The sequence below is a fragment of the Schistocerca nitens genome, chromosome 11 (genome assembly GCF_023898315.1).
Source record: "Schistocerca nitens isolate TAMUIC-IGC-003100 chromosome 11, iqSchNite1.1, whole genome shotgun sequence".
NCBI lineage: Eukaryota > Metazoa > Arthropoda > Insecta > Orthoptera > Acrididae > Schistocerca > Schistocerca nitens.
In genome coordinates, this window is record NC_064624.1 from 59,630,109 (window position 1) to 59,653,419 (window position 23,311).

The window sequence follows — 23,311 nt, forward strand, 5'->3', positions numbered from 1 at the left end:
AAAAGATTACTATAAAATTTCTCACCTGTCCACAGAGCTCCAGTAACGATGCTAAATCAATTTCAGGTACCTTGTTACGATGTGAAGTATCCTCTCCCACTTTGTTTTTTAAAAGCAATTTTTTTGTAAATAAAACTGATTTAATTTTTAATGTATGTCACTTATTGCTGAAGGTAGCAAAACATTATTCACAGTTTCTACAGAAAGCAGACTGAAGTTGTAGAAAGTCAGAGGGCTTGAAGGGAAAGCCACAGATCAGAGGGGAGTGGGACAGGGTTGCAGCATATAATCAGTATTATTTGGTCTGCAAATAGAGTAGGCTGTGAAGGAAAGTAAGGAGAAATTTAGGACGGGAATGAATGTTCGTGAAGAAAAAATATTAAAAAAAATTAAGGTTTGCTGACATCATTGTAATTATGTCCGACCCTGCAAAGGGTATAGAAGGGCAGTTGGACAGGTGATATTTTGAAAAGATGGTAGAAGAGAATTGACAAAAGTAAAACACGGCTAATGGAATGTAGTCTAATTAAATCAGGGGACGCTTAGTGATTTATATTAGGAACTCCAAAAGTAGTAGATTGGTTTAGTTATTTGGTTAGTAGAATAACTGACAATGGCTGAAGTACAGAGAATATAAAATGCAGACTGGCAACAGCAAGAAGTGCTTTCTGAAGAAGAGAAATTTGTTAACACTGAATACAAATTTATATGTTACGAAGTGTTTTTGGAAAGTATTTCTGTGGAGTGTAGCCTCGTACAGAAGTGAAACAGGAATGATACACAGTTCAGACAAGAATAGAACACAAACTTACAAGATCTGGTGACAGACAGGAACAGTGCTGGATAGACTGAATAAGCGATGAAGAGGTGGTCTGTTTCTTCAAAGGAGATACGGATGCCCACATTATCCAGTTAAACAATATACCAGTTCATCTCTTCAGAGAACCAACATTTTTTGTGGTGGTGTCCTCGAGTTAACAGAAATATTACGTCTACACCCTGTCACAGCCGATCAGTCGAAGTGATTGCTTTCTTATCAAAATATTAACTATTCCTCTTACCAGTGCCGTGATCTGCCGTCTATACGTAGCACTTTCTGACGAGCTCTCTTTCCCGTAAAGGCAAATGTAAGGTACGATAGGAAAATAAATAAATAAAGGGGCCACTGCGTCACAGAAAATAAACATTCACTTTTTATTTATTTCGAAACCGCTATCAGAACGACAGTGCGGGAGAGGTTCCCTTATTTACAATGAGCTCGAGGCGAGCTGCGGCAGACTACGCAGTACGAGAGGTCTGCAAAGTCGGCGCGGAGGCAGGCGCCTGCCGGGCGGAGAGCGGCACCCCGAGTACGGTCGGCACCCGCAGCTGCAGCCGCACTCCCCCGGGTCGGGCCGCCGAGCTGCCGGCGCGCCGCACTACGGGCACTACGACGGGGACGGCCGTCAGGTGGTCGGGTTGAGGCGGTGGGCTGCAACGAGAGAGGAGCCGCGTCAGACACTGCCAAACTGAGAACGTGACTACAGTGCGGAGTTTGTTTCCTTTCGCAGTTGCCGTGAATCCCGTAACTGACACACGAACGACAGTGTTGTCGCTCGACAGGGATACTCGAAGTCTGCATTGTCACTTGAAAAAAGTTACGTAATTTGTTTTTCACTGTCAAAATTAATTTGCTGACTGAGAATTCAATGTGAGCTTTATTAGGTATAAATCTACTGCCCAATAGCGACACCCAAAAATTTGTGCCGGAACTCGCAACCAGATTTCTCACTTACTGTGAGTGGTCACCTTAACCATTGCACCTATTCGTGCACACTCCCTGAACCGACCTAAACTTCCACACGTTGCACCGTCTAAATCCTTATTCCGTAGTCCGCTAAATTCCTCACCTGACGATCGCAACTGTTGAGATGTAGGATAGTAATGAATAGAAATTAGAAAATTTTATTAAAACTCGTTCACACTGCCACAAGCAAACTCAAGTTGTGCCAGAGATGGAGGTACAAGCAGGAAGTGACACAGTACGTCACGAGTGGGTCAGTTCTTCGACAAATTACGACATTTATACTTTCGATATTGCAGCCCAGTCAGCAATCTAATATATAAGAAATCGAGGCCGATAGTTTCTTATATATTACATTACGATGTGTTTGGCAGGAAGTAGACTGTAACAGAAAACAAAAGAAAGTGAGACGAGCATATTCCTCAGCTCGGAAGACGTGTCCCATCGAACTGTATCTCTGTCACATTGAACTGTATCTCTGTCACATTGAGCTGTATCTCTGTCACATTGAGCTGTATCTCTGTCACATTGAACTGTATCTCTGTCACATTGAACTGTATCTCTGTCACGAGAACACACAGTATGGAACTGACGCGGCAGTTAACAGGCTGTTACGTGACTGTAGCAGAATTAAGACGATATGTGCGGTCTTTACAAACTGAGACTCGTGCTATCTCCCTTTAAATAACCCAGCTCTCATCACGTGTTTAACACTGGGGTCAATAGCATTCGCAGTACTAACACTGGAGTCCACCATTATGAGACTGTAAATCTACGTTCTAGAAGCTCCGGCACAGTCTACGAATGAGCCGAAGGCGCACTGGAGATGACGAACTTAATGCTGCTCGCCACCTACCTTCTACTGGAGGAGAAACTGGCAGTCTTCTGACAACACCACATCACAGATTTCTGCCAGCACTGTAATTCAATGTGGAAGGTGGCAACGGGGCCTTTCGACAATCGGGTGCCTGTGGCAGCTGACACCTATCAGGGGTAGGCAGGAGATCGACCGACTGCGAGACTACTGATACCGGGTACATCATGGACGACTCGTCGAGGGTTGTCGCAGAATTCAGAGTGGGACTGAGGACACTCCAGTCAACCCAAAATGAACTACATGCACGTCAACGGATATGCCTGCTTGTTGACAATCTGCTGCAGCACTACGGTCGCTGACATCATCTTCTGCAGATAGAACCACTGAGCTGATTCGACAGTAACTCCTGAGCAGACAGGAACTCCAGTGCCGCCCCCCCCCCCCCCCCCCAAAAAAAAACTTTTGCTTCTATCAGCACAATGCACCCCCCCCCTCCCCACACGCACAAAAGCTCCGAACGGGCAGAGAAGTTAAAAGAGGCTGAGATAGCCATTTTTCATTGAGTCAGATGGCCAAAGATTCTAGCCATGTGACTGTTGCATGTGTTGCCCCTGCTAACAAAGTCTTTTCGGGTCCCCGTGACCCTGATATCGACACGAGTCGGGTGGGCTGCCGGCACGTGGTAAGCCAAATGACGGCGTGGAACGTTCTCCACAAGATCTGCCACTACACGTACCACTTACAACACGTGCAGGCCTCGTTACCCAGGGACTCGGCTCTGCAGTCACAGTTCTGTGGACTATTCGTCACACGGACCACGGAGGTGCCGGGTTTTCTCACAATCCGTCCTATTCGCAGACTAGGCTACCTTTACGAGGGGCAGTATCGTCGACACACACGACACCCACCTGTGATCTGCAGAGAATACCTACGGTGCGGTGGCAGTGGTCGGTCGACACCAGTTCGGCCTCAATCTGTGGGTGGGGATCACTGGCGACCGCCTCGTGGGACTGCCCGTCTTTCCACGACACCTCACAGGCGAGACGTACTCGCCCTTCCTGTGGGTGACGCTGCTGGGAGATGTGCCTTTAGTGGTGCTTACTGCAGCTAATGGGGTTCCAGCTCACTGCCCTCTTCAGTGTGGAGCAAAACACTAGCACAGGCACAACATTCCCACTTGTCTCACATGTGCCTTCAATCATTCAAACCTAAAATATAGATCTTTTACCTTCACCTTTGAGTGGAATGCAATTTCCGGCAATATTTTTGTACAATCTACACTATTGGCCATTAAAATTGCTACACCAAGAAGAAATTCAGATGATAAACGAGTATTAATTGGACAAATATATTTTACTAGAACTGACATGTAATTACATTTTCATGCAATTTGGGTGCATAGATCCTGAGAAATCAGTACCCAGAACAACCACCTATGGCCGTAATAACGGCCTTGATACGCCTGGGCACTGAGTCAAACAGAGCTCGAATGGCGTGTACAGGCTTCAACACGATACCACAGTTCATCACGAGTAGTGAATGGCGTATTGTGACGAGCCAGTTGCTCGGCCACCATTCACCAGACGTTTTCAGTTGGTGAGAGGTCTGGAGAATGTGCTGGCCAGGGCAGCAGTCAAACATTTTCTGTATCCAGAAAGGCCCGTACAGCACCTGCAACATGCCGTCGTGGATTATCCTGCTGAAATGTAGGGTTTTGCAGGGATCGAATGAAGGGTAGAGCCACGGGTCGTAACACATCTGAAATGTAACGTCCACTGTTCAAAGTGCCGTCAATGTGAACAAGAGGTGACCGAGACGTGTAACCGATGGCACCCCATACCATCACGCCAGGTGATACGTCACTATGGCGATGACGAACACACACTTCCAATGTGTGTTCACTGCGATGTCATCAAACACGGATGCGACCATCGTGATGCTGTAAACAGAACCTGGATTAATCCGAAAAAATGACATTTTGCCATTCGTACACCCAGGTTCGTCGTTGAGTACACCATCGCAGGCGCTCCTGTCTGTGATGCAGCGTAAAGGGTAACCGCAACCACGGTCTCCGAGCTGATAGCCCGTGCTGCTGCAAACGTCGTCGAACTGTTCGTGCAGATGGTTGTTGTCTTGCAAATGTCCCCATCTGTTGACTCAGGGATCGAGACGTGGCTGCACGATCCGTTACAGCCGTGCGGATAAGATGCCTATCATCTCAACTGCTACTGATACGAGGCTGTCGGGATCCTGAACCCACCGATTCCATACTCTGCTAACAGTCATTGGATCTCTATCAACGTGAGCAGCAATGTCGCGGTACTATAAACCGAAATCGCGACAGACTACAATCCGAGATTTATCAAAGTTGGAAACGTGATGGTACGCATTTCTCCTCCTTACACGAGGCTTCACAACAACGTTTCACCAGGCAACGCCGGTCAACTGCTGTTTGTGTATGAGAAATCGGTTGGAAACTTTCTTCATGTAGCACATTGTAGGTGTTGCCACCGGCGCAAACCTTGTGTGAATGCTCTGAAAAGCTAATCATTTGCACATCACAGCATTTTCTTCCTGTCGGTTAAATTTCGCGTCTGTAGCACGTCATCTTCGTGGTGTAGCAATTTTAATGGCCAGTAGTGTAAATTCCATCAGCACTGAATGTTGTGGACTCATTGCCTATCGAAGCAAATCAATTATGTGAATGCATGTTGTCTGTTCTTTGGGACATTTCTGAAAGAACAGACACCACACATTTATAAAATCGTAAGTAATCGCTATAACTGACAGTACATTTATTCCACTGTGAGACAAGATGGTCAATGCCTACATGGAAAAATGTTTGCAGTTGCCTACTATGACACCCCTCCCTTGCTTAAACAATCAGAAATTTGTGTTCATAGTTCACACTGACAATACAAAAAAACATTCGTTGTTGAGCAGTTGTAAAAAGTTCCACTTTTTTAAGACGCTTTCAATGTTCAGAGGTGTTGAAAATTTACTCGATATCATACTCGAGGTCCGTGGTGTTAAATGATGTAGCATATAATTAATAACTATATACAGAATATGTGGTTTATTGACCATAATATTTTCATATTAACACATGAAAATTTCAACACACAAATCGTACAGCTCTTTTCATTGCCAGTAGTGTATTTTGCTCCTTCTGTTCTCAGGGACCATTTCATGCAGTTTATCTGCACTCGACAAAATCAGCCTCTACAGTAAAAGTGAGGAGGCAGCAGCTTCCTTACTAGTTTACTCAAATTTAGATGGCACAAGTGTGAGCAGCATTAAGCAATTGGGCGCCAGCACCCGGAGACTGTGGCCACACGTGTGCAAGTCGGGTCCCTGCGAATGTGTGTGCGGTTTCTATTTCGGAAGAATACTTTCACCGAAATCACAATATTTTAGCAGTCTTTTCCACCGCGCCCGTCTGCGACTCGATGCCTGCACCGTGTAGTGAGTATCCGTCTCTCTTCTGTATTCACGGTGTATACGCCCGGGGAAAAACTGGGGAATTTCTCGATCTGGGAAAAATCTGAGAATTTTTTAGAAGTCCGGATATTTTTCAACTGTCAAGTTTTCAGTTAAATTTTTGTAACTTTGACTGGTAAGAACCGATATTGTAACAAGGAATTTTTTCTTTAGCCTGCTACTGCAGAATAATACTACACCAATAAAACACAGTGCACATACGAGCACCTGCCGACAGAAGAAGGTCGAAAGCTTCCGGATGAAGACTGCACAATACTTCGCAACACGAATTGCTTTCGACGAGTGTGATGTTACGAATGTTTACGTTTCTAATAGGCACTGGAAAATATTGTGAATGGTGGTTTGAGTTGCATTACTTTCAAAGTAAATTTACTTTTATGCAAGATGAATTACGTCGTGTGTGACAATTAGTGACGGGGAGCTCGTGAATGAGTCGTTCAAATGAACGCTTCACTCCAGTGAAGTGTGAACTAACCAATGAACGGGTACTTCAAACTCTTCACAGATAGCACACGCCACACTTTTTTCTAGTTCAGTCACTCTCTTCTCCTCTCCCTCTCCAAGTACATCGGCGCTACGTTACTCATCCTCACTTCACTTCAGTCCTCCCTCTACTGCCTGTCGACGAATCGCGCGGTGTTTGTGGGGAACGACAGGTTTACGATGGGTTGGGGAGGTGAGGGGCGAGGTGAAAGCAGCGTCAGTTGCTTCCTGCGGTGCTGACAACATTACCCGTGTCTATTTGTGCAGTTAAACTTCGCGTCTACAGGTAGCCTACCGTTGGCAGCGCTTGCAGACAAATTAATATTAAAGATACAAACGAAGAGGCTGGCTGTGTGAGCATGCCCAGCCAACATAAAAATAAAAGGTTTGTTAATAATACCGAAAGAGGGATTTTACCTGAAATCGTACCAATGACTGCAGGTGACAGTTTACGCTTTGAATCTGGAGGGTTATTATTCTCAACAAAAATGAAATCTACAGGAAAACTTCTGAATAATTACTTAACGTAGGTATATAGACTTTGTGACAGTGGTAAACATACTCATTCTATTTTGGATTAAATTTTAAAAGGAACATAAAATTGGACTGCATTTCGTTGGTAACCCTAGTTTTCAGTCCACGAATACAACAAATAATGTTTCATTTGGCAGATAAAGACTTTTTTGGGCGCTTCATGAGAAAATGTCGAGCAAGATTAAATGTAATACCTTCTTTATATATGACAGACTTCTCTGTTTATCTTTCCTTTGTCCCCTTCGACCATGCTCTATTTAACTCAGACGCTGTAAGAGCGTAAAACGTTGCGTGCACGTTACTGCGTAGTTCGGCCATGTGTTGGTAATATTATGAACTATTACGAAGCTTCATTGTACGAGCGAGGCGAAGCGGGCGTAGCCGCAGCTGAGCGGCGAACTGCGCAACTTCGCCAGGCTTCCGTACTTCACGAATGAACTACTTCATTTGAACGCTTCACGGCAAAGAGTGATATGAATGAAGTAGTTCACGGGAATTAACGAGTTCGACCCATCTCTAGTGACAATGTGCGATGAATTTCATAAATTACAGAACATTTGACTCTCATTCGAAAGAAAACATAACATTCTGTGGACCGGGCACTCGGAAAAATATATGGCCCAGAAGACAAGCCATTTATACCTATATTTAACATTTTACTGGCATATTTGTGTTTAATTTCTTAACAGGTAACACATGCTAAAGAAGACCAAGCTTCGAGGTCAGTTTTTCATACTTACTTTAATTTCTTTCCTAGATTACGAATCGTGCAATAGCGATGACAAAAAGTGTTAAGGTTGGTGCACTCGACAGAACCTGTATTCAGCCAGGTAACCCACGAAATGTTCGGTGCCAGCAGTGACATTTATAATTGTGCTTATCAGAAATATTTAGGTGTTGCAATTTAAGCCGTGCTCTTACGATTCTGCCTAAACATACCCTTGGAAAAAGAACAGCAAAAAATGTTTGACAACTAATGTCATTTGTGAAAGCTTAGTGTTTCTTGTAGCTATACGTATGTATATTAATTTAAACCATTAATTTTTCCTATTTGTGTGTTTGTGCTTCTTAGCGGTGATGTTGCTATTGACCGATTACATCAAATCTCCTACACTACGAATGTCTGCCGTTACTAGCTCTCGAGATCACGTGACGTGAGCTACGTGACAAAAGCAAATCTCAATCTCGTGCTGTTTTTTATGAAATTGGTATTTATACTTCCATAATACAAAAACAAGCAGTGTACATGTTGCCACACATCAAAGATCTTTACGAACGCTTTTTTTTGGCTAGGTTTCCTTTCATCAAGTGCCACGAAGTTCTACGGCACTGTATAAAACCTTTAACACTCAATGGAATGGTAAGAATGGACGTAAGTTTTACAGCTCCACGGGAAAGTACATTTTAACTTAACACGGAAAAAATGTACTTTCGCCCAAGGTATAGTGCATTTTCATCCTGGAAAAAGTGCATTTTGCCCTGGGAAAAGATGTATTTTTAACCAGGAATTGTGGGATTTTATTTTTCTTTTCCTGATATTATTGTTATTCCATTCTGGGCTTTTCACTTTTTGACGAAGCAGCAAAGTAATAGTTCGCTGCCAATAAGGTATACACATTAAGCTTCTGTGATACCTTTGTCTCGTGTTGGTGCATACCTCGACTTGTTCCACATCTGAGGGTTCTCCTCTTTGATGACAGCTATGAATAACGTGCACCTACCTTGCTTGGGCAGGCGGACAGACTCAGTATCCCCGACGGTGACCTCGTGCAGCAGCCCGTGGTACGTGTACTGCACACGCAGGGCCTTCTCCTCCCCCAGGCACGGATCGTAGAATCCAGGCAGCTGACTCTGCAAGATACCGCACAAACCTGTCAGACCACACGTGTCCCATTTCCTCCGCATATTACGTACTGTGTACGATCAGAGCGTAAGCCTTTCAGGAAAGTATCCTACACACAGTCACAAACAGAGATTTAGTACAACGTAGGTTATTCCACTGAGGACATTCACACTGGAAGAAGGTGGTCGTGTCTTTTATAAACATTTCATGTAGTGGAAAAAAATGCATTGTGGTCTGTTCAGATGGTGGATATGCAGCGACATAATGTAGCAGGGGCAAGGCACGGCACAGTGAGCACATTAGTACTCGCTAAACGTGGGCGTTTATGTCTCCGTGATACTCTTGAAGGTGTCAAACACCTCAGAGAGGACGGACATACTTCAATGTAAATGCTCACGACAAGGAAAGATTGTAAAACTCAGATCTTAAGTTGAATTAGGTGTAGTCAGATTTATTGAAAGATGTATTTGAAGTTATTAGTTATTGATAATTGGACCTGTCTTCAAAATTAATGTAAATAGTTGAAACAATACAGCAAATTATTGTCAAAGACATATTTGTTATTCAGTAGCTGGAACTAGTGAGAAACTTTATTACAGCATTACCCTGCCTGGAGACGAAGTTGATAAGCTCGCAAAACAAAAAAGACAACTGTATTTGAAGAAGATCAGTAAAAGGTAACTTAGACCACATCAAACTGACAGATCTGCTATGCAGTGTTCCCTGCCCATGGTGTTAGAATGAAGTCCAACATTCAACATTTTTAAAAGTTTTGTTACGTTTTATTCCATTTTTGTAGCAAAATTTAATCAAAATTCTCTGATCCATTTTTAAAACAAATCAATAACTGCCACTTGTAAGCTAACACTTGTAACCTTCTTGAGAAATAAGGCAGACTAGACATCCCAACATGGCTATCAGTGTACAGATACATTTCAGACACGTTCATTGACACAACGCACAAATCGGACTAGTACAGCCCGGAAAAGTACAAATTCGCAATATTTTTTTGAACGCACCTGTTACATTTGCACGGCAAGTAACCAAATACTACTCGCACGAATGACCACCGCCAAACTGTGGTAAACCACAAATTTGGCAATCCAGTTCCCAAATATTCTGCAAACCACAACACAAATGCCTTCGACAGCTGCTAAAGTACGCGGACCATTTGGATACTCCCTTCCGGCACAAGTTTCTCTGAGCTACACAGACAGGAATTTTCTCTCTTAACACAGCCTGCGCTCTCGCAATCCCCCTGGCCTCAGCCTCTGCAAGCCTGTTCCCACTGCGCCATCTCGCCTTTTCCCTTCTCTCCTCTATCCACACCACCCATCGTCTTTCCAAATTGTGCACTGCCTTCTCCCACCACTCTTCCACCCCCCCCCCCACCCTTCCCATACCCCCTTTCACTCCTCTTCCTTCCTCCCTCTTCATCCTCAAGTTTCTCTCCTTTCCCCCCATCATTCCCCACCCCCTCCTCCTCTTCCTACATCCATTTTGTTGTACCGTCCTGTACGCTTTCCATCTGCGGCCGTGAATTCACCTGTCCACAGACCTGCCTCTTTCCCACTAACCCATCCTTGTGTCCCTCCCTACCAACTTCCTCCTCTATGAGCTTGGGCAACCAGTTTTGATAATCAAGTACTGATAATTAGTTTTTCTGTGGCCATGGGCGGGGGAGGGGGTGGAGAGCGAGAATGTGTTAGGGCGGCACGCTACTGCTAGAAAAGAAGTAGTGCTTGAAAACTAGTGTGAATGCCAGCCATTTTCTGGTAGGCTTGTCTCACACGGATTAAGGTTCTTTGCAAATTTGCCAGATGGCACGGCTACAGTTGCCGGCTAGCAGGTGGGGGCGATGGCTACCCCCCTTGTTGAACCTCTCACAAGGTGTACGGTTCAGCTCTGAAGCTAGCTAGCTGGCTGGCTGGCTCGTCTCTGAACAACAGGATGCACAAGCCGGGCAAACTGCACTCTTTCTCAAACAACTGCAACGAAACCATTCAGTAAAAAACAATTTGATTCTCACATATCTTATAGCTTCATTCATAAGCTTTATGACGAACTGCCTTTCATTTCATTAGCAATCATATTTATTGCAATATTTTGGGATTAAGTAAACTACAGCAAGAATTTTGGAAAGCTTGTAGTGATAAACACAGGACACTACGAATTTGTGTTTGGTGCTTGTTACCTCAAATGTTGCTGTATATGAAATGTAATTAACTTATTGAATTTTTCTTAAACTTTAAAGGATATTGCTATCTATCACCAATACCTAGAAAATGGATTGTATACAAAGCGCTTCGTCCTGAACTCACACACCAGTGATAAAGACGGAATGAATTATTCAAAAAATTCATGGTAATCCTAAATCATTTCAGATACTGAAACAAGATTTTGGCAAATGATAGTACGCGAAGGGGAGATCATTGCACTATGTGATTAATATGTCAAACTTCCATACCTACTGTGATATTCGAGCAACTAAAGATGTTTTCAATGAAATGATGTAATATTTAAGGGCAATTGATAGCTGGTGAGACAAGAATTACTGTGGGTTAGAACCACACGTGGGGAAGTTTCACTTTCTTTTTATACCGAGAATGGGCATTTTCATAAACTATTGATTCGTCTTTCCACTAGTTGCTGTTTTACGATTCTTTCAAAATTTCAACTGCATTATAATTTTAGTGACACGAATTTACAAATTCTCTCGTGTTTTGGCAAGGAAGCACATTTTAACATGGCAACAAGGGAACTTAACATATACTAAAAACTTGCCACTGATTACATCTATCTGAAGAAAATTAAAGGGAATAAGAAGCCTGGTGAAAATAAGTCTATACTTCTGTTGAAATTTAATGTAACCCCATAGGCCAGTGTGTTTTTAATAATGAATGATGTGGACTGACACTGGCCAAAGAATTTCATTTCTGTATCTGAATGATCTGAGAAATATGAAAACATTGAAATTTGCAAAATCCAACCAACTACGTATCAAGTTGTAAACAGATTGCCAATATCTTTGACAAACTAAAAGGTGTTTGTGGTGAGAAAGCACAACCCCTCATTCTGTATAGGGATAGAAAAGAAAAGATGGCATGTTATGTGCTGTTAAACTGTTTTCATATTTCTTAGATTACTTAGATATGGAAATAAAATCTGTTGCCTACGTTCAATCCACATAATTCATTATTATAAAGATACTGGGGTACAGGATGACACTAAAATTTCAAGAAAAGCAGCAATTTCCTTTCCCTAGACTTATTACCACATTTATTTTCTTCAGAGAAATGTTATTAGCGATGACCTTCGACTGATACATAAGACTCCTTGTTGCCACATTAATCGGATTCTATTGCCAAAATGACCTAAGATACACCGAACACAAATTCATAGAGAGCCCAATTTTTTGCTGCAAACTTTCCAAAATTCTTGCAGTAGTTTATTTAATCCTAAAATATCATAATAAATATGACCATTAATGAACAATTAACATTCTAATGCAGTAAAAATTGCAACAGAATCACAAAACAGCAACTGATGGAAAGACAAGGAAGTAGTTTATGAAAATGCCAATTCTTGGCACAAAAATAAAGTGAAATTTCCTCACGTATATTGTTCCAAACCTACAGTAATTCTCATTTAACGAACTATTTATGGCCCTTAAAAATTACATCATTTCAATGAAAAAAATCTGTAGTCACCTGACCATATGAAAGTTGGGCACATTAATCATTTGGCAAAATACTCTCCTCTTTCCATACTATCGCTTGCCAAAAATCTTGTTTCGATATCTGAAACAGTTTAAGAAATATGAGGAATTTTGTGAGTATTTCATTCCAGCTTTTTCAATGGCGTGCAAGCTTGGGGCGAAGCACTTTACGTAAGATCCATTTTATCAATACTGGTGAGAGATAGCAATATCCTTTAAAGTTTAAAGAAAAATTCAATATGTTAACTACATTTCATACACAGCAAAACATGACGTAACGTGCACCAAATGCAAATTCATAGCAATCTCTATTTTTCACTGCAAACTTTCCAAAATTCTTGCAGTAGTTCACTTAATCCTACAATATCACAGCAAATATGATAGGCAGTTCACCACGAAGCTGGTGAACGAAGGTAAAAGATGTGCAAGAATCAAAGTTTTTCACCAAATAGTTTCCCCACAACCTTTTGAGAAAGATCGCAGTTCATCTAGTGGGTGTGTAACACTGTTTGGTCTTGAGGGTTAACTGGTGTCGTCTCAGAGTTCCCACACTGTAGGTTGCAAAGTCAGTAGCCAAACAGTACTCCCGATCGGTCAGTGCAGGTAGCATTCAGGGAACCCTCCTAGGTCTCACAAGAAAACCAGCACCAGACCTATCAAGGTATACACGAGTAGCTCCCTGTAGGTCAGCCAGCTAGCAGATGACAGAGCCGTAAGAGGAGCTGTCGAACAAGCTGGCAAGGGAGACTGCAGCACTGTGCGAGACGGGATTTGTATGTTTCTGCGCTATAAGTGAGTGGCTGCCCTTCCTTTATTTTATGCATTACTCCATCTACGAATTTCCATTATTATTATTATACAAATTCAGTACAGCTGCACATACAGTGATACGGCGGAGAGCGACTAACCTTGGAGGACTCGTGCAACACGAGTTGTGAGTCGCGGACGAGGCACTGCAGAGGCACCGTCACGTCGATCACCTCTTCTGGGGATCCCACGTCGTCTTCGACGTCTGACACCGCTGCACCGCCCCCCGAGGTCGAGGCGCCTGCGGTGGTGGGCATCAGGCGGCCGTACAGGGCACGTACCACCACCAGCCCCCGGCGGGCTTCCTCGTCCGCGCGGACACGTGCGAACGTGGCCCTCATCAGCTCGACGGCAGCCTGTGCTTCTCGTCTCGTTTCTGCCATTCTGGAACAGTTCGAAACCAGTTAATTTTATGTTTGTTTGTTTTGTTTTAGGGCACAAAAATAACTAGGGTCATATGTGCCCGTGGCAAAACTGTACACCACCGAGACAAAGAGGAGTTAAAAAGGACTAGCCATCAATCCCAATTGACAGAAGAGAAAACAGCTAAAAGCAATGGCACGGAAAAAGGTCTACAAAATACGCCATAGAGAAACAGAGGTTCAGAACTAAAAATTAAATGGCCTCACCATATTGCTACGACAGATAAAAAATAAAACGCGGTCGGCAGCCCGCACGTCGTACACTAAAACGACCGATAACTCGGACGGCAAACACAAACGAGAACGTAAGTGGTTAAAAAAGGGCCGTCTGTCAGGAAATGGCGGACCATTGCGCACAATGTCCACAAGGTGGTGGTGGAGCACCACTTAACAAACAGACAGGGCCCAATATGCAACCTAGTTAAAATGATCTTGTGTAGAGAGAGCTGAGAGGAGGTTGTCCGAGCCGCTGGGAGAGGCTCGTTCCCATTAAGGGAGGACCAGTGGTGGTGTCAAAGTGACACCACCTGCTGACAGACGGCAACACAGAGATCGTCGGAGGGAATGTAAGAACTAGCGGGCTGAGGTACAAGGACTGCAGCCTCGGCAGCGGCAGCCTCGTTTCCTGCCAGACTGACGTGACCAGGAACCCACTTTAATATCATGGTGACAATCGAGAGTGAGCAAGTGACCATCTTTCCTGGACCCATTGTACTAAGGGATGGACCGTGTACAGCACACAGAGGCTTTGAAGGGCACTGAGGGAGTCTGAGCAGACGAGGCAATCGAAAAGCCCGTGACACCGGACGTACTGCGTGCTCCGATACGGGGCGAAGAGCTCTGCAATGTTCCGGAAGCCGATACTGAAAAATGTCGGTGCCAATGACAAAAGCACATCCGACACCACAGCCAGTCAGAGAGCCATCAGTATATACAGAGGTACTACGCAAAGTTCCGTGCAAAGGTCGTGAAACTGAAGGCGATAGGGTGATGCCGGAGTACAGTCCTTACAAAGCGAATGAATGCTGAGGTGAACAGGGGCCGCACGCAAAGCTGAGGTGGTGAAGTGTTGACACCCACCGCGAAAGTTGCAGGTAGCGTGAAGTTAAGCTGCCAGAGAAAGAGCCAAAAGCGAACTCCAGGAGGTAACAGAGAACAGGGATTCAGTCCGTACTGGTGATGAAAGGAGTCACTGAAGAAGGAGGCGGCATAGGAGGGTTGGCCACGCACGGCAGACAAACGGCACACATATCTGGACAGGAGAAAGTCACGGCAGTAGGACAGCGGTAGTTCGGCAGCTTCCGCATACAGACTCTCAACTGGGCTAGTGTAAAAGGCCCAAGTGGCGAAACGGATGTCTCGACGGTGGACAGTATCGAGATGGCGTAAGAGGGACATACGTGCAGATGCATAAACGAAACACCCGTAGTCTAGTTTTGGATGGACGAGGGACTAGCACAAACGGAGGAGGGTCGTTAGATGTGCTCCCCGGGAAGTACCACTGAGCACATGTAGGACACTGAAGGACTGCTTACAGTGAGCTACCAGGTAAGATGCGTGGGAGGACCAAAAAAGTTTCCTATCGGGCACGAGCCCCAGAAATTTCGTAGTATCAAAGAACGGAAGAGCGACAGGCCCAAGATGTAAAGATGGTGGAAGAAACAATTGTGCCACCAGAAATTCATACGAACGGTTTTGTCGGTGGAAAAATGAAAGCCACTGTTGACGCTCCACGAGTAAAGACGAACGAGACACCACTGAAGACGCCGCTCGACGACACAGGTTCGTCGAGAACTGCAGTGGGTGGCAAAATTGTCAGTGAAAATGGAGCCGAAGATGCCCGGCACGAGACAGGCCATTACAGGATTAATGGCGATAGCAAAGAGGACAACACTCGAGATGAAACCCTGAGACACATCATTTTCCCAGATAAAAGTGTCTGGCAGGGCAGAACCCATACACACCTCGAAAACTCAGTCTTCTAACAATTCCTGAAGGAAACGGGGCAGGCAGCCACGGAAGCCCCACCTGTAGAGAGTACAGTGTACCAGTTCTCTGGCAGGTGTAGTAGGATTTCTCCAAATTGAAAAACACAACCACAGTCTGGGATTTCCGCAGAAAACCATTCGTGACGTGGGTGGACAAAGTGATGAGATGGTCAACTGCAGAATGGCATGCTCCAAATTGACACTGTGCATTCGTAAGTAAATTGCGCTATTCGAGCCACCGTACCAGCCGGGCACAATTTGAACGTTCCATCACCTTGCAAACACAGCTGGTGAGAGAAATGCGGCAGTAGCTAGAAGGAAGGTGTTTGTCCTTGCAAGGCTTAGGTATGGGTATCATGCCAGTGTCTGGGAAACGTGCCGTCTGCCCAAATGCGGTTGTACGTACGAAGCAGACAGTGCTTGCCCGAAAGAGTGCTGAAACATCTGAATGTGAATTTTGGCCTGGGGTGGAGGATTGGGATGAAGTTAGAGCACGATATAGCTCCCTCATAGTAAAGGTGGCATTGTAGCACTCACAATTCTGAGAAGAGAAGGGTACTGCCCGAGCCTCCTCCGCTCGTTTCCGACGGAGGAAGGCAGGGTGATAGTGGGAGGAGCTCAAATCTCCGCAAAATGGAAGCCCAGAGTGTCGGAGATAGCAATAGGGTCCACAATGACATCGTCTGCTACTGTCAGGCCAGAAATTGGGGAATCGGTGTCGGTACCAGAGAGCTGTCGGAGGTTGGCCCACACAACAGAAGAGGGAGTGGAACTGTTATAAGAATTAGTGAATGAAATCCAGCTAATTTTTTGCTATCCCGAAGAACGTGACTACACTGTACAGCACCTGTTTATAATGAATTCCACCGTAGGATGACACTAAAAAAAAAGCGCAGAACACGTCTCCGTGGGAGAAATGTGTTGCGGCACGCCTCAGTCCACCACGGGACTGGGACACGGCTCGGTAAAGAGGAAGTACGAGGGATGGAACGTTCCGTGGTGGTAAGGGTAACATCTGTAAGATACTTTACACTGTCATCACAACTCGAGAACGTCGTTCGTCGAAGGTCGCCACGGAGGAGTTACGTTTACAGTCGTGGGAGTCGGCAAACGGATAGGACGGGGGAAACGGTCACTCGAGTACGTGTCAGACAGAACGGACCACTCGAGACGAGGGGCAAGCTGGGCGGTGCAGAAGGATAGGTCCAAATGGAAATAGGTATGCGCCGAGTCTGAAAGGAACACGGGTGCTCCTGCATGAAGGCAGAAGAGGTTAAGTCGATTAAGAAGGTCAGCCACAAGGGCACCTCTCGGACAAGTTCTGGGAGAACGCCAAACAGGGTAGTGCACATTAAAGTCACCGAGCAGCGCAAACGGGTGAGGTAGCTGCCCAATGAGCTGGAGGGAGTCTGCCCTGGTGACATCGTATGACGGAGGGGAAAGGTTAAGTCAGGAAGGAAAAGGCGAAATGCAACAGCTGGAAGACTGGTAGTCAGGGACACGGCTTGACTTTGAACATCATCATCCTGTATGAGCAACACGACTCCCACACGAGATGGAATGCCATCCTCGGGCAGGGGGAGGGGGGGTCAAAACGGACCGGGAAGAAATGCACGAGCTTAAAGCGGTCGTGAGACTACAATTTTGTTTTCTTAAGGCAGCAGAGAACAAGTAGCCGCTGCAATTCTAAGAGCAGCTGTAACTGCTCTTTATCGGATCGAAGACCGTGAACGTACCATCGGACGAGAGTCGTGACGAAAAAATGAAGGGATGTCATCTTGTCGGCTTCAAAGACTCACTGCTACAGAGCACAGAGACAGGAGGATCCTACTCCGCGAGGTCCACAGGAGCGTCGGCATTCTCCTTCTGTCGGCCTGCGGAGTACGGGACAAAGAAACGGTTGGGAGGTGCACACCGCTGACACGGACTCCTTCCAAGTGGATGTCCTCTTCAGACAGGGGCGCACCCGCCTTAGGAGATTGGTCACACCTCCTGAACACTTGACAGAAGGACCAATCAGCAATTTCGGAAGGTAGCAGCTGAGGGAATTGCTCCTCCCTGGGCCTGGCCTGTACCAGGGGGTACGAGCAAACCTACCTGTCGACCCAGGGCTGGGGATTACGCATGGCCCAGTCACCTATTGAGCATCAGATGCACGGGCCGGCCTTCAGGAGCGCACGAGGAGGAGGAGGAGGAGGAGGAGGAGGAGGAGGAACCTCAAACGCCAAAGTGGAGGAAGGATAGGAGAAGGCAAACGTAGAAAGAAAAAGGGAATGAAAAACAGTGGAGAGTATACTAATATTGACTACCAAAAATGCAGAATACATTTTCAAAAACAGTCCAGACATGTTCCCCGAGGGAGGGGAAATAGAATAGCACGAGGACAGACAAGCAGCACGGAAGGGAAACTGTGCTGCAAAGGCTGGCGACCCGTGGCAGCCAAGACGAACACACCAAAGAGTGACAAGCCCCCTGCGGGGTGTTAACTTTATGTTTTCTTATGTTAAGAAAGTTTTCTAAAACAATATTAGGTCGATACATAAGTTCGTAGCATTTTTCCACGTTTTTAATAAACAAAAGAGATATATGTAAAAGAGACTTTAGTCATCAATAATATATTATCCTTCACTGTTTACAATACACTGCCAATGCTGGGCTAACTTTTCTATTCTGTGACTTTAGAAATCGTGTGGTTTTGAGGCAAAGAGCTCATCGAGCCACGTTCGGAGCACATTTTCGTCCAGAAAGGAAGTTCCTTGATGGTTGTTCACTTGAGAGCAGAAAAGGTGAAAATCTCTGGGCGTAGGATCAGGTGAATAAGGTCGGTGCAGAATGACTTCCGTACCCAACTGCCGTACAGTGCTTTCTGTCAGTCTGGCAGAATGCGGGCAGGTGTTATCACGGAGTAACATCGCTTAACACAGTCTTCCCAGTCGCCGTTCTTCGACTGCATCTGCGATACATCTCAGTCGTTGACAATAAACATTGGCATTTACGGTTACACCTCTGGGAAACAATTTGTAGGAAACCAAACCGTTGCTGTTCCACCAGATGCATAAAATTTTGTTTTGTGGATGCGGGCAAATCTCTGTACGGGAGTTGCTGCTTTGCTCGGTCTCTACCTTTCATTTCTTTTCCTTCCATTAGCATAAAGACACCACTTATCACCAGTGGTGACACAGGATAGGAACGGTTAGTGCCGTTCACGAGCGAACTAATGACGATCGAGCACAGATGCACATACGGCGACCCACTGATTTCTGCGATTTTGGCTCAGAGCATGCGGTACCCGTACCAAATCTGAACTTCCCCAGTACGTGCAAATGTCACACAATGGTGCAATGACCACAGTTCATTACATTTGCCAGTTCTCTAGTACACTGACATGGAGCATTGTGAATTAATGTGTTCAAACAATCTTCATCAAACACTGGCCATCTACCTAAATGTCGAGAGTCAGTAATGTCAAAATGATCCTCCTTAAAACGAGTAAACCATTATGCTCTCTCCATTGACATTACCCCCTTACACGGTGCAAATGTTTCTGGCTGCCTCCACTACTGTCACCCCTCTATTGATCTCAAACAGAAGAACATGTCACAAATTTTCTAATTTCTCCACTTGGCACTCTATTTTCTAGTGTCCACATTTCCACTCACTATCTCTAAATGACAAAATAGGAACACAAACTGAAACAGCAAAAGTTAACAAAAAATAAAAAATGAAAAGTGATAAATAAACTCACATCACCTGGAATACCAACGTGCAAGACAAAAATACAAACTTATGCACCAACGTAATATTATTAGAGAGGGAGAGAGGTACGTTCAGTTTAGGGTTTTGAGGTGTGGGTTGGCCAGATACAGAATTTGACCAAATTAAATTCAGAAATTTTCTCATAAATATTAGAGGTGCAAACCTTCCTGTACTGTCATCATCTATAAATGAGTAAACACAAAATTAATTTCTTTTTAATCCTAATAATTAAATGGGACTAAAACAGTCTTGAAAGCTGCTATTTATACACGGTGTAAAAAACAGTAAGCCCAAACTTTTGGGTAACAATCTTCACACACACAGAGAAGAAAATATGTTATACCGATATGGGTTTGAAAATGCTGTTTCCACGTTAGAGCTCACTTCATAATCACATGAATCCAGGCTCAATGGAGAAACTTACTGTACTTTCTCAGAAAATCCCCCACATTTCTGTTAGAATGTGTGCCTTTACAATTTTGACAAAACGTTTATTTCGTGCATGACGGACTTCTGTTTCTATGTCAACGTTCGTAGGCTTCTAAATAACATATTCTATGACAGACGGATAGGTAAAGGGGGACTTACCCCTTGGCCGATGCTCTCTCCAGATCTAAACCCACACAGTGCATCAGAGACTTTATGCAATGGTGAGTTTACACGTATCCTTGGTAACATTTTGAACATTTCATTTACGGAACTGTTTCACATTGTGCTGAAACTTTATTTTCCTGCAAGTTTCCCATTACTAATATGTTGAAGAGTTGTAGAAACTGAGCTCTAGCTTTGAAATAAAGTGTTTCCAGACCCACCACCATATAACGCACTCACTTCCTCTATGTGTGAGGAGTGTTTCCTGAACGTTTGGCCATACATTCCTTACACATAATATGTAGGTGATTTCCTACACACAAGGTGGATGGGAAATAACTACGTATTGAAATTGACATACCTTTCATCTTTGCAGAGATATTTATTTGAAATTACTACAGTACCTACACTGTTATATGGGAATATGAATGCATATGTTGACAGTCTGCAATGGTTCACCTAATTTGTTTCTTTGTTTGTTGTCCTCAGTGTCGACAAACTGCGTTGCTAGACCAGCTAAAAAATGGGGTTGTAATTTGGACACTGACTACTGTAAATAATGTAGCTGACAGAGGCACAGTTGTGTTTCACAGTAGTTTCCTTTCACTTTTCACAACCCCCATATACACATTTAATATCACCAGTGCACTATTATTGTAACTTCCCATAAGCCTCATTAATAAAATGGCTCTGAGCACTATGGGACTCAACTGCTGAGGTCATTAGTCCCCTAGAACTTAGAACTAGTTAAACCTAACTAACCTAAGGACATCACAAACATCCATGCCCAAGGCAGGATTCGAACCTGCGACCGTAGCGGTCTTGCGGTTCCAGACTGCAGCGCCTTTAACCGCACGGCCACTTCGGCCGGCGCCTCAATAATAGTTAACAGGCAAACATACACATACAGCTACAATAGTTTACTGCCGAACATCTACAAGCAGTAAAAGCCTAACCACACAGTTCACAGTTTTTTTGGAATAATCAGGTACGTATAGAACAGACACTGTCATTGCTGTAACACACGGCCTATTGGTGTAACACTTATTTCACTGTTAAGTGGATGCACTGTTGTCGTTCTAATAAACACAGGTTCCTCGTTTGAAACTTGGCCGCGGACTGACTGTCCCGTGACCAAAAATCGGGCCGTTATATATCATTTCAATAATAGGTATTGAAACTTCACGTTGTTTGATGTTTAACTTACATAAATAGCAATTGAAACTTAACTCATTAAATTAACTGAATACATCGAAACATTGGTTCTTTTTAACAGTTTCTTCTACTGCAGCAGTTAGGCCGAATTATTTGTTTAAAACATGAAATTAACAAATATAAGTGTGCAAACAATACTTTGGACAAAACTGTGAATTACTGTAATTAATTAACGGCAATTGCAAACACGTTTTCGAATACAGCCAAATAGATACTTTAAGGTTACTAGCATTTCGTCTTCCAAATGTTTACAATTATTACGGGATTTATATTTGTTTATCAGTCAATTTAAGTTATGAACAGTAACTGATTTCACCTTGTAACAAAAGATACTAACTAGAAATAGTCAAAATAAATTAGATAATCAATTACGTACCTAAAACTAAGCACAAAATTATACCTGGTGTTAAAGTCTTTAAAACTGAGGGCCAACTTTTCTCTTTTATGGAAATGCAGATTACATTCATGTATGTTGATGGTAATTAGTTAAAACTGAAAAAATGAATTTTAAGGAGGCAAATGGCAAAACAAGAGGGGATGTAAAAAGTATCCCAGCCTGCACAAGTCCATTAAATCTCAATGTAGGCACCTGTGACGTCAACCGATCTCCTCGAACGAACCGGAACAGAAGCCACAGTTTTCTGGAGGAAGTTGTGTGGGATGTCGGTAAGAAGAAGGTGGTGAGGACAACACAAACACCTAGTTCCCAGGCAGAGGAAATCCCCAACCCAGCCGGGACACAGTGAACCAGAGGCTGCAACGTTAGCCACCAGACCGTGAGCTACGGACATACACTAACTGATGTAAGGTACACTGATAGAAAGAGCACTGAAAGCTGTTACAGTGAAACTGTGAAAAACTGAACACTTCCAGTTTATATCAACCTTTCACTGGTGTCATATAAAATGTCAGTACAGTGTGTGGTGGGACAGCCTCGAGCAGCACAGATGGATGCACTTCAGCTTGTAACACAAGGTAGATACCTCCCCTCGCTCCGATACTGCTCGCAACGAAAATAATATTTTTTCCCTTTTCCTCTTCTTGTGCATACTAAATACATAAACTGTGAGTGTATGAAATATCAAAACCCCATTATTATCCAGGACATAATTTACATTTAACGGATAGTAATTGTAAAAATAGTTCGTGTAGAAACACTGTCTACTCCACAAGAGCTGGTTAGCTTGTCTGGCTGAAGTTGCAGCCTTTATTCATGAAACACCTGGTTGCTCAGAACATAGATGCCAGTTGTGAATTAATGTAAATGGATGACATTTTTAGCAACCTCTCTAAAATCATATTCATCAAACAGCAGTCTTGAATACTGTCCCTGAACATCACTAGCATCAAAATATTCATGGACCCCTACTGGGGAAACTGTGCACCTGCGACTTTTTCTTCTTCTTCTTCTTATTATTATTATTATTTTTACACACACATAAAACGGTATTTCTTTTTATCTCTTCTTTAAAAAAAAACCTTTTGTAGCATATATGTGCCATATTTTACTATCCACAGCACCAATAAATTACTCATTTTGGTCAGTGAGCTACAGATGCTAATGAACATTGTTACTATTTCACTGACCCAATTCAATTTATTTATATTCTATTTCATGTTGCCATTGCTAAGTACTAGAGTAACGGAATAGCCCTGACAATAAAACTGATAGACACTGACAGATTCTTTGAAGGTAGATGTGAACTATCCTGAGAAAGACTGCTAACAAAGTTTCAAGAACAGGCTTAAATGATGACTCCAGGAGCATACCACAACCCCCTAACATATTGCTCACATAGGGATTGTGAGGACAAGATGAGAATAATTGCATCACGCAGAGAGGAATTCAAATA

At 43.9% G+C, this 23,311-nt stretch overlaps 1 protein-coding gene across 1 annotated transcript in view; it reads right to left on the reverse strand.

Annotated features, from left to right (window-relative positions):
• Positions 1–1,180: 1,180 nt before the first annotated feature.
• LOC126213361 (dnaJ homolog subfamily C member 11) overlaps positions 1,181–23,311 on the reverse strand; it is a 139,556-nt gene continuing 117,425 nt past the window's right edge. The window contains exons 10-12 of the mRNA XM_049941065.1: positions 13,588–13,870; positions 8,840–8,969; positions 1,181–1,471 (exon numbers count right to left, since the gene is read on the reverse strand). Coding sequence (XP_049797022.1) covers positions 1,446–1,471; positions 8,840–8,969; positions 13,588–13,870 — 439 coding nt within the window. The 3' untranslated portion in view covers positions 1,181–1,445. The remainder of the gene's footprint in view (positions 1,472–8,839; positions 8,970–13,587; positions 13,871–23,311) is intronic.